General features: G+C 39.8%; 1 protein-coding gene across 2 annotated transcripts in view; it reads left to right on the forward strand.

Annotated features, from left to right (window-relative positions):
* The window catches only part of cacna2d2a (calcium channel, voltage-dependent, alpha 2/delta subunit 2a), a 208,772-nt gene that overhangs the window by 133,687 nt on the left and 63,027 nt on the right, over nucleotides 1-12,058 (forward strand). For both annotated transcript variants that reach the window (XM_058404248.1, XM_058404249.1), the window contains exon 6: nucleotides 2,542-2,680. In XM_058404248.1, the coding sequence (XP_058260231.1) occupies nucleotides 2,542-2,680 (139 nt within the window). The remainder of the gene's footprint in view (nucleotides 1-2,541; nucleotides 2,681-12,058) is intronic.

The following is a 12,058-nucleotide window of genomic DNA, read 5'->3' on the forward strand; positions in this document are numbered from 1 at the left end:
AACAGTAAAGCGCAGACGTTCTGTCTGAGTAACTGCTAAGTGCAGGTGAAACTGCTGGCTTCTGTTGCTCAAAATCATATTTATGCGAAAGCAGAAAATGTAATGGTTGCATTATGTATAGGGCATGCTGAGAATTCAAGGTAATGTAAAATATTAATACATAATGAGGAGCTAAGTTCTCTATAATTTTGTGTAATTGGATTCATGTTTGCAAAACATATACTGATCTAATCTTTTCTGACTCTGTTTCTGGTGCGTGTGTGTGTGTGTGTATGTGTGTGTGTGTGTGTGTGTTTATCACATTGACATTCAAGGAGGTATCAACGGAACCGTCGCTCTGTTCATCTGAACAGCAGCTTGTAATTGCATTTTAATAGACAATTAAAGACAGGCCATAAATCAATTCTTGCACTGGGCAGGAGGTTCGAATTTGATTTGGGAAAAAACAAACAGTTTTTATCATGTCAAATGCAATTAACCCATGACTCTCTATCACGGCATGGGGCATCACTCTCTGTCTTAGCACGGGAGCGAGTGTATACACATGTGAAAAGAGGGATTAGGGTTAGCAGGTCATTTATTAATGAGAACAATTTTGGTGATTATTTATGAGAACAAGAAGCACTCTGTTTTCCACAACTGCATTTCATCAAAGGAAGACATTGTAAAGCACCAATTAATTCATACTATTTATATGTCATATTAATTCACATGTCATACACTGATGTATGTATTTAGAGAGAGAAATGATGTGTGTGTGTGTGTTATTGCATGCTTGCCAGGTTCTTTGTGTTTATCTGAAAACTGAGGAGAAATGGCTGAATATATAAACCATAGCAGGGGAACTGTACGGATATAGATGCTTTTCATGCATTTCAGTTTACCAAGAAAGAGTGCAAAATATCCCATTAATGCCAAAACCTCCCCCCACACAGCTTGTATGCCACATCCTGGCCCATTCAGCATTAATAAGTTTTTACTTCCTTTAATGCATATTAAGGATGTACAGACTTGAGAGAGAGAGAAAGAGAGTGGGAAATGCAGAACAGATCACAGCACTGCACACTTAACCTTTTTATATTACACACTATATGGCTGAAAGAACGTGGATACCTGAGTGACACGCATATTTGGATCTTCTCCAAAATGTTGCCACAAAGTAGGAAGCACACAATTGTGTAGAATGTCTTTGGATGCTGCAGCATTATGATTTTCCTTCACTGGAACTAAGAGGCCCAAACCTGCTCCAGCATGACAATACTGCTTCAGGGAAAAAGCCACTGATGTCGTCTGCCTCAGTTAGCACTCGGTAACTGGTCATACAGTGAAATTGAATGTGTCCCTTAGTCTTATGAATACTGATACAATACAATATCTGGGGGAAAATATCATATTTGTGCATATCCTTGTGGTCATTCAATTAAATGCTCTCTTGAACCGCATGTGTCCCGCTCCTGTCTTGCTCTACAGCAGCAGAGCATTAGAGCACATTTTTGGCTGTGCATTATTCCCTTATTTGAGAAAAAAAAAATGGTTTATTGGTTTTAAAGAGTAAGGGATTTTTACAAGGTGACAGTCACTTTTCAGAGCTTTTTATTAATTTGGGTCTCTTCAGTGTTAGAGTATATCGCTTCCTCAGACTGAGGGAGAATTTTATATGCGTCTGAGCTTCTCATCAGTAAAAGTACATAAAAGATTAGCTAGCTCTCTCAGGTTTGTTTAGATTGAGCAGGGGAATGACATATCTTGGACAGCGGCTGGTTTGTATATCAATCAAGCATTTCGACCAGACATAACATGGCTTCCTTGTTCAAAAGGAACTACATCAACATGCAGAATCAAATTTTAAGGAGCCTTTCAAGGGCGACTGAAAGAGTTGCCTTTCCCCCCGTGTGTCTGGAGGTTACAGGAGAATCAAATCCCATATATCTCCCATATATTTACATCTATCCATCTATCTATGATTAGATGGGTGATTTCTGAAAGGACAGTACTGAAAATGCACTGCAACAGGAGTACATATTCCTCTTCAGTGTTTGGCTGCATTCGCACTGCAGGACACAAGGCCCAAGTTGCTTATAATGCAGTATGCTGAGGGCATTTGTTAAAACGATTTGCTATTGAAATCCAATTATTTGGACAGTTTTGTGCTGCCTCGACATTCTCTGTTATTGAAGTTGCTTCACAAGCACGCTATGCAGATTTGACCGAAATGAATTAAAATGCTAATTAATGGTATGTGTGGCAGCTTAAAGGAGTGGAGCAGGACACTGTTGCCGCAACGATTGCGCGGTTAGTTATCGACTGGGATAATGGCATCCTGGAGTTTAGCGTGAAAGCAATAGCCATTTCACACACTAATTGATTTCGGGTGGTTATCGCCCACTTTGATATGTCCTGTTACAGTCTGTTACGGGTTTGAAAGGAGCAAGAATCTGAACAGGCCGTCAAAGGAAGGCATTTGATTGTAGGGGTTATCAGAACATTAGCCGTTATTGATGTTTATGTAAAGTCATGTGTTTTGGTCTCTGTGTGTTTCAGTCCGATTACAACTATGAAGATAACCAGTCGGATAAACTGAAGTCCATTTCACTGGAGTTTGTGGATGACCCCAATTTCAAAAACAAAGTCAACTATTCCTACACTGCTGTACAGATCCCAACTGACATCTACAAAGGCTGTGAGTACTCATATCAGGGTTACTGTCTCTGTCTCTCTCTCTCTCTCTCTCTCTCTCTCTCTCTCTCTCCCTCTCTCTCTCTCACACACACACACACACACACACACACCACTCAATAGTATTCATTGTCAGCCACATATCTCTCTTGATGACATCCAGATATTCCATCCATCCATATTCTGTACCATTTATTCCACACAGGGTTGCAGGGAACCTGGAGCCTACTCCAGGGGAATTGGGGCACAAGGCGGGGGGCACACTGGACAGGGTGCCAACCATCACAGTTCAACACACACACACACCCTTTCAGGCACTACAGACCATTTAGAGATGCCAGTCAGCCTACAACATGTCTTTGCACTGGATTTGGAGTTCTAGGAGAAAAACAGACTCCAAACACACACACACACACACACACAGGGAGGACTCAAACCCACAACCCCAGATGTGCGAGGCAAACATGATAAACTGCTAAACCAGTTTAAACTGAAACCACACAATCCAGAAATATCCTCTGATCTGGATTTGTGCTGCGCTTTCTTTCTGACCGTCCCTGCAGAATTGTTTTTTTTCTTCATTCTATGATAAGAAATGATATTAGGGATTCTCTGTACAGACAACTTGCTTCACTCAGGGGAAGAAAGACCGCTGCTATCTGCGCACACAAGATCAGTACATAGATCAGAGGGTTTTTTCAGCTTTCAGCCTGCATGAGTGATGGGTTTATACTGAACACAGAAAGAGACTTAAAACTGATCATGACTATGTATTGGTCAGTGATTTTTCATGCTGTCATCAGTTGATAAATGCTGTGTTAGACAACTGAGATATGATGGTATATGATGGAAATAAAGATCATACCACAGATTTATTAAATGGCATGGCGTGGTGAATATGATATTTGTTGTAGCAGATGAGAGAACTTTCGGACATGACGACCTACTGATTGCCCTCCACATTTAGCAGTTTCATTATAAGTGCTTCCTGATGGATTGGGAGTTGATTAAACAGCTGTCTTATCTCTGTCCTTTAGGGAGAGATTATAGAATATATGAGTAAGAGAATAAAGGAGTAGCTGTGCTACGTACTTTTTTCTTCTTTTGCAGAACTTATGTGTGATTTAAATTCACATATATACATACAGTCCATAGCTATTTTACAAGGTATGCCGGTTTATGGGAGCATGCTGGCTTAGTGCTTAGCTTGTTTGCATTGCACCTCTGGGGATGGGGGTTTGACGCACCCATGTTCTTAACATCCTTCATGTGTTTTTTCCACATATTCCAGTTTCCTCCCCTAGTCCAAAGACATGCATTGTAGACTGCTTGGCATCACTAAATTGTCCATAGTGTATAAATGGATGTGAGTGTGTGTGTGTGTGTGCACTTCTGCCCTGTAATGTGTTGGCCTCTGGTCCAAGGTGTCCTGAGTCCTCTGGGATAGTCTCAGGGTTCCCTGTGACCCTATGTAGGGTAAGTGGTACAGAGGATGGATGGATGGATGACGGGTTGACCCGAATTGTAACCCTCGCTTTAATGGATAATCTCACCGAAATTCTGTAGGGTTGTATATAAAAAACTGCTGCTATAATCATAAACACTCATCTCATGTCAGGACTAAGAAGGAAAATCTATTCAACACTCTTTGAGCTTACTCTCCTACAACTGTGTGCCAATTTGAGTTTGGTTTCTTCCACAAGTCCTCTCATGGAGTTCTTCCTTGCCACTGTCACCTCTGACTTGCTCAGGGAACCAAATCTACACCAGGATAACTGCTTTGGGAGAGTATCTTTATTCAAAATGAATTATTAGAATTATTAGAATTACCAGACTGAATAGAATTCATTTCAGAGCCACATTTGTTTGTAACTTGAAATGAAATACATGAATGCTGTCGGTCACCAAGTAAAAACACATCAGGATGTTCTACAGGCATTAAGCAAAGCGACATCATGAAGCTTTGTAATCTTACCAGGGCTTCAAATTAGTAGCTAATCAATAAGGCACCTGTGAGCGTGGACGTTGCTATCAGAATCAGAAGTGAGGTCGAGGCTCATGGGAATTATAGCTGCCATAGGTGAAGAGGTGAAGAAAGGAAACATTAGTGCTTGGGGAAAATAGAGTTTGTCTAAGCTAAGAGGATTAATAATGATCAGGAAATCAGGGAGGCTAAGACCTTTTCAAGCTCAGTTGATTATGAAGGGCGTGAAGAATGTCACATTCGTGTAGGTCAGTATTCTCTTAAAGGGCTAGTTCTGAAAATAAAGGTATATAAAGGGTCTTAGTAAACAATTCGGTGTAGATTGTAAAAAGCAATAGCATATAGAGTGCTTCAATGTATAAAGTGATGAAATTCCAACAGTAGTTGTTGTCTAATGGTTGATTTATTACATTGAAGTAATTTCAGTAATCTCAGTATAATCACAATAATCCAATAATCACACAGCCATGCTCAGTTAAGTATAGTATTAAAAGTTTTAGGCTCATTTACTGCTCCTTTGTGTAAAATGGGAGACTGGACACTACGATCAGTAGAAAGCCTTTAACAGTTCTTTAACTGTCTGAGGTGCAACACAGACCAAGAAACTGCTAAGTGCCGCAGCTCTCGGCAGTCAGAGAGCTTTTTTACTGCTGTTGTCATGTCTGAGGTCAGCATCGGCAGCCGATAAGTGGCACTTTCTTACCGCTTAATGTCAGTATGAACCTTGTGAGGGTCTGTTAGAGGTCCCTGTCATGTTATAACGCAGGTCACCAGGGGCATTTCAACGCTGCACTAAGGAGCATGTTAAAAGGCAGAATTACTCCCTTTTACATTACTGTGTTTTGCAAGCCATGTAATGGACTCTAATTGAGTTTTTTACATAGTCATGGATGACCAATATGACCAAATGACCACTAAGAACATAACAAAAATGAAGCCTTGGTGAGCTGCAAGTTTATTTAGATGTTGAAAAACAGAACCAAGGAGTTTTTTTTACTTTTTCCCTTAAACCCCTTTTTTTGCAATAATTTCACAGCCTGCTCCCTCGCCGTGATCTCCTGAAACCATTCAGGAGTTTATCCGTGCGTATCGAGAGATAGAAGAAGGAGGACTGAGACAGAGACACAGGGAGCTGTGCCCATAATATTAACAGCTTGAAGTAAAAAGTGTGACTGTTCTATTTTGCAGGGCGAAATGGGCCGGTTGGTGCTCACGTCCTGTTCAGACTGGCCTGCCAGGGCTCTGTGGCCGTTTATTGTGATTGAGAACGTTCCCCGGCTCGGCCATAATGAACCGTTTTCTGACTCATTATGCCGCCACTGAATTCCGCTGCCAAAGTCAGCAAACTTTCTAATTAGCGCAGGTCAAACAGCCAAACAGTTTTTATTCTAATTATAACCACTTATTACTGAGTGGCAGCAAAGGAGAAGGCAGAACGGATGTGAGGTGAGCACCATATGAGCCTTTACATGCCTCCAGCAATATTTTTTAAAGTAAGTATCAGAATTTGTTACTTTACCTACACTTTATAGACATCTACTCAAAAGCATACCAGGCTGAGATTACAACCTAATTTAGAATTGAACACAGAGGGTTTTTGTTTTTTAAAAAAAGGATGGTATGGAGGTACGGTGACTAAGTGGTTCACTCGGTTGCCTCGCACCTCCAGGGTTGAGGGTTTGATTCCTGCCTCCTCCCAGCATGTGTGGAGTTTGAATATTCTCTTCGTGTTTCTGGGGTTTCCCTCAGGGCACCCTGGCTTCCTCTCCCAAACCAAAGACAGGTGATATAGGCTGATGTCTAAATTGTCTGTAGTGTGTGAATGTGTGTGTCTGTGATTGTGCCCTGTGATGAACTTGCATCTTGTCCAGGGTGTCCCCCACTTTGTGCCCTGAGTCTCCTGGGATAGACTCCAGGTTCTCTGTGACCCTGTATAGAATAAGTGGTACAGAAAATGGATGGATGGTCAGATGGATGGATGGATGGATGGATGGATTTTTACTTAATCACCTTTAATCTGCATTCACCTTAACTGTGGCAATATTCAATTGTTGTTCCAGAAGTTCTTTTTAAGATCTAATATTGTAAATGTAAAAAAAAAATCATTAAATGTTTTCTTTACCTTTACACATGACGTCGTCCATGAAGCTACTCCTGGGAAATCTGTAACACACCCACTAACTGCCGGTGTAATTGATCAGACTGCACACACACACATTAGAACTTTCAGCAAATCAGGGCCTTCATGTTTTTCCAAGCAATCTTATGATTTCCTTTAATGCTCCACTGCACTGCAGATACGATTGTTAATTCTCTACTCCTCTCAGGCTGCTGATTGAGTTTAGGATTTGACAAAACAGGCTTGATGGCTGAATTGATCATGAAATATGATTTGTAAACAGTTTGGAAAGGAAATGAACAAAACTGATCATTTGAGATGTTGTGGTACCTGAAACCCTTTAGCTACCGAGACTGTGGAATAAGTTAGCGAATTAATTATCCAGCTGACATTAGCGAGGAAGAACATTTTCGATAGATAGATAGATAGATAGATAGATAGATAGATAGATAGATAGATAGATAGATAGATAGATAGATAGATAGATAGATAGATAGACATATACTGTAAATCAATAAAATCAAGCATTTTGATGCATTTACAATTTTACTGAACAAAATATCTCTGGTTTCTTTAGTCAGTCTGAGGGTCAGTGTTTTTCCTTTCCCAGTGTGGTAGTGGGGGAAGGATGGCACTGGTATAGCAGGAGGACATGGGGACATTTCTACTTTCATTATTCAACAGATATACAATTCAGGTCAGACGTTTACATACTGTGCAAAATCTGCAAAAATATTAATACTTTAAATAAATTATTTAAAACTGTGGGATCATAAAAATTGTAAGTACTACTGTGAATAAGCTATTTCACATAACACATGCTCACATATAGTCCAAAAGATACAATAATAACTTTATTTTACATAAATTACATACTATTGAACCCTTTTTCAACAGTGATTATATGAGTCTGAGATCCAGCTCTTCACACTGAGGATTACTGAGCCCTCATACACTGTCCAACATGAGAGCCTGATTAAGTGGGAACTTTTCTTTCTGGCAAACTTCATTTGTAATGATAAGTTTTGGAAACTGAACTCAAGTTTATTTGATGGTAGCAAGTGAACTTTCGTTTCTGAGTTTTAACCATCCTGAAATGTTTTACCCAAACATTACATAAGCAAACATTCATTTGTGTGAATACAGTTTCCTCAGTGTGTGATTCAGTGTGTCTTATGAACTATATGTAAACATCACTTATTTAAAATAGCTTATTCAGAGAAGTACTAAGTTTAAAAAATGCTATTTTTATGAACTCTCTCTCTCTCTCTTAAATTATTAACATTTTGCGGATTCTGCAAGGGGAATGTAAACTTATGACCCCAACTGCAGATTATTGCTGGATTTCTGGAAGTTTCGAACACATTAGCAAATACGTTTTGTATTTAAGTTTCTGTATAGTGATGATAAATCATTTTGTTCAAGATGACACAAAATATCAACTCAGTAAAGTTCTGACACAAAGACCTCGGCCAGTTGACCAGTCTGCTAATGTAAAACCTGTGCATTTATTATTCAACTGTTTTTGTTCCTTTGTAAATCTTTAAATCTCTGTTATAAAGGGTCTGTATTGTGGCTTGAATTAGTGGTGGAAATTGTAAATATTAAAGGGAAATGGAGGGACTAAATGTGTTGGGATGAAAGGAGAGGAAGGCTTGTGCTTGCTTGAGTTAAGGGATTACCAACCTTCTTAGAAATGAGGCTGCCCTTTCTTTTTCTTTTTCTTCAGAGCGACAGAAAACACATGAAATGCCTTTTGTGTGCTGTTTTGAGAAATGTAGCTGCTCTTACGCTGCCTTTAAAGGAAAAGCTAATTGATGTGTGTGTGTGTTTGAGAGAGAGAGAGAGAGAGAAAGGTTTTTAGTCAAATTTAGAGAAGTTATTTTTTTAAAAAAGCTCTGTGATTATTTGATGGGAGTATCCCAGCTGCTACTAATGCAGGTAACGTAAAGCCTTATGAATATTTCTGTCACCTGGATCTTCTTTAGCCTCCAATGTCCAAATGGACACAGACGGAAGGAAGAGAACGAACAGTGGGGTTTCACATATGTTTTTAGTGAGGGAGGACGGAGACTACGCTTTTAATCCCTCATCCTCCCACTTCTTTTGCTTTGTCTCAGTTCCGCCCCAAAGCCACTGAAGTAGCACTATCACTCTCGCCCACGCTAATTAAAAACGCCCTCCTCCACTCACCGCCAAGCTCACAAATTCTATTACAATTGTTTACGGCTTATTGTGCCATTTTTAATTAAAAATCTTTCTTCCTCTTCTTCACCATCTTATTCTTTCTGCATTCACCCCTTGTATTTGATCTTTTCCATCTTCTTCGTCTTCATCTTCTCCTCCTCCTGCTGCTGCATTTTCTTTCAGCATCCCTGGTGTTTGTTGGACTTTCTGGCTTTTGCTTCTGCTTCCTTCCTCCGTCCTTTTTTTTTCACCTTCACCTTTATCATTGGCTTCTTTTGTTGTTCTCTTTCTCTGGCAATTTGTGGTATAATTTCACTCCAGTACATTTAAAAGTGGATTCATCCATTTGGACTTTTCAGTTCAGACTACAAGCAGATCACATGACCTCATCGCATGCTGTTGGTCTCCTGTTCATCACACTCTCACAGTCTGTTCTGTGTTTCCATCTGATGCGTGTCCCCATAACGTCCCCAAATTGTCAGCTATTGGAGATCGCATCTGTGTTGTTTAGAGGCTTTACTTTTCCAGGCTTAATATAGAAGTATGTGCAAGGCTGTTTGTTCATAGGGATTTATATTAAATTATATCAGTCAAGGTCACAGCAACGCTGAATGTCTGAAATAGTGTCTTCAATACTTTCGATCCTGTTTGTCATACAAAGATGTTACTTACATGTTCATGATCAAGATCTCAAGGGCAGTTTTAACAAGCTATGATTTTTGCCATCAGTATGTGTGAGATTCTGTGCTTCATTAGCATGGTGTCTTAAGACCAAGTAGATGAAGGTGTTTTAGGATTTATAAGGAATTATCACTGTAGCAGATGAGCTGATTTGGAAACCAATCCAAATAGCCTCAAGGTCACAGCAAGTTCTAAAATTCTGAAATAGTTTTTCTTCAATTGCTTCCTTCCTGTTCGTCAAATGATGTTAGTTTCACCTTCACGGTCAGGAACACAAGACCAATGACTAGTCACTATCCGCAATTTTGGTATCAGTCTGTCCATACGTCCATCCTTCAGCATATCTGTGTGTCTACATGAGCTTCTCATTAGTGCCATATCTCCAGAATGAGTGGTTGAATTTTTTTTGTTTAGGATTTATAAGGAATTATTACTTTATAACTAGGTTTTTTAATTGATCTAAAGAGCATCAAAGGTCACAGCAAGGTCAAATATCTAAAATAGGTCTTCTTCAATTGCTTACTTTATGTGCAAAGTATATTTTAAGGCTATTGATGGCACACAGATGAGTAACAAGAAGGACTAGACTTGGTGGTGAAGGCATCATCGACAGTGCTATTGGTGTCAAGGTCGACTTTAATTCCACTCCTGTCTGCTCCTGCATGAAATTCAGTCATTTTCTCCAGCAGTCATTATTTCTGTTTGTGTCTCCATACAGTTTTCTAAGAAATTTAGTTCTGCTTCCCTGAATATTATAAACCATAAACCATTTACTGGAGATGAATGACTGAAGAATGACAGTAAACATACCTTGGAATTTTTTGTCCTGTAAGTATTAGAGGTCAGTGCTTGCTCTGCATGAGAGTAAAAATCGCACACTGATAAACCTCTTGTTATGTCCCGTGCGCTCCCGATCCAGACGTACACTTCTAGCTTCATATTTCACATCGCTGTCTACACATTCCGCCTGTGGCTGGTCTGTTCACGTGCGTGTAAGCTGGCAGTCTCGGCTAGGATTCTTGGTCTTCCTTTGGCAGGCGACTAATGAGCGGCGTGCATTAAGAAAGAGTCGGGCCATCGCTCTTCCAAGTGTCTGCTGTGCGTCTAGATAATAACGCATGCTCCATCATCTGAACTGAATGGTCTGTTGTGACAGATCGCCTTCACTTCTCTGCATCGCGTGCTCCTGTGTACGATGCTTGTGTCTGGATAACACGAGTGTCAGTGATGTGTGTTAACGCACAGGTAAAAGTTGCGAACCTAACAGTGTTTTGTTAAGTGTACACGTGTGATTATTGATTAGCACTTATAGAGTTCTATGTATGTTCAGTCAATAGGAAACATTTTACTCCTATACAAAATATAGTGATTTCTAAGCTGAGTGTACTGTGATGGAACACAGATCATGATAATAATACGTGTCATGGCAGGGTTATAGATGGAGGCAATTGCAGAGCATTTTATTAAGCACATTAATGCACATGAACCACGATTTGGACAACATCTCACAAATCCAAGCAGAATAAACATGAACATGGTGTAGACACAGTAATAACACAACGCTACTTAAACAGAAGCTAGACAAAGAACAACACAAATGTGAGTTAAATTGTGGTGCTCATTGTGTGTAAATGTGGTTTTATTTGCAAAGTGATCATGTGACTAGGTGCAGGATGTGAACCTGGAGTGCAGTGGCTGATGGGTAAACATCATGGGAACTGTGGGAATAATCAATATTCATCAATAATCATGAAAATAATTATAACATACTGTCCTTAAGACACATATAGCTATAACCAGTCCTTCCCTCAACAGCCAATTTTCCAAGCACAGATGTTTGTTGATGACATTCACAGCCAGAAATGAGAATTTTGCTGCATTCTGCGTCGTGTCACCTCTATCAAGTGGATCAAGTGTTTTATGATTTTTTTCTTTTTGTTTCTGTTTTAATTAATATTGTTTATATTGATATGATATGATATGATATGATATGATATGATATGATATGATATGATATGATATGATATGATATGATATGATATATGATAAGTCATGTCAAGTTAGTCACAGTATTACAATATTAACCTAAAATCAAACGAAATGACCTAGGTCACTGCCTGGCCCATCGCCAAATAGTGAGCAGTGCCTTTGGGTTCACGCTCTCCACAAAGCATCCATCGTTTCGCAATGCTGCTCCTCATCAGACCCCTGGAGAGCAGCCATGCTGTCCTTCAGTGAGTAATAAGAGCAGAGTAGAACCACTGCCAGAGCTTTCTGGCCCATAAATCGCCCATATAACCTGTTCCTCTCCGCGACAAGCCCTGTTCCATAATGGCCTAAACGTTTAGCACAAGCGGCGCTCCTAAATGCATCAAAGGGAGTGTGTCTGATGGATTAGCTTTTAAAGCCAT

The sequence above is a fragment of the Hemibagrus wyckioides genome, linkage group LG11 (assembly GCF_019097595.1).
Source record: "Hemibagrus wyckioides isolate EC202008001 linkage group LG11, SWU_Hwy_1.0, whole genome shotgun sequence".
Classification (NCBI taxonomy): Eukaryota; Metazoa; Chordata; class Actinopteri; order Siluriformes; family Bagridae; genus Hemibagrus; species Hemibagrus wyckioides.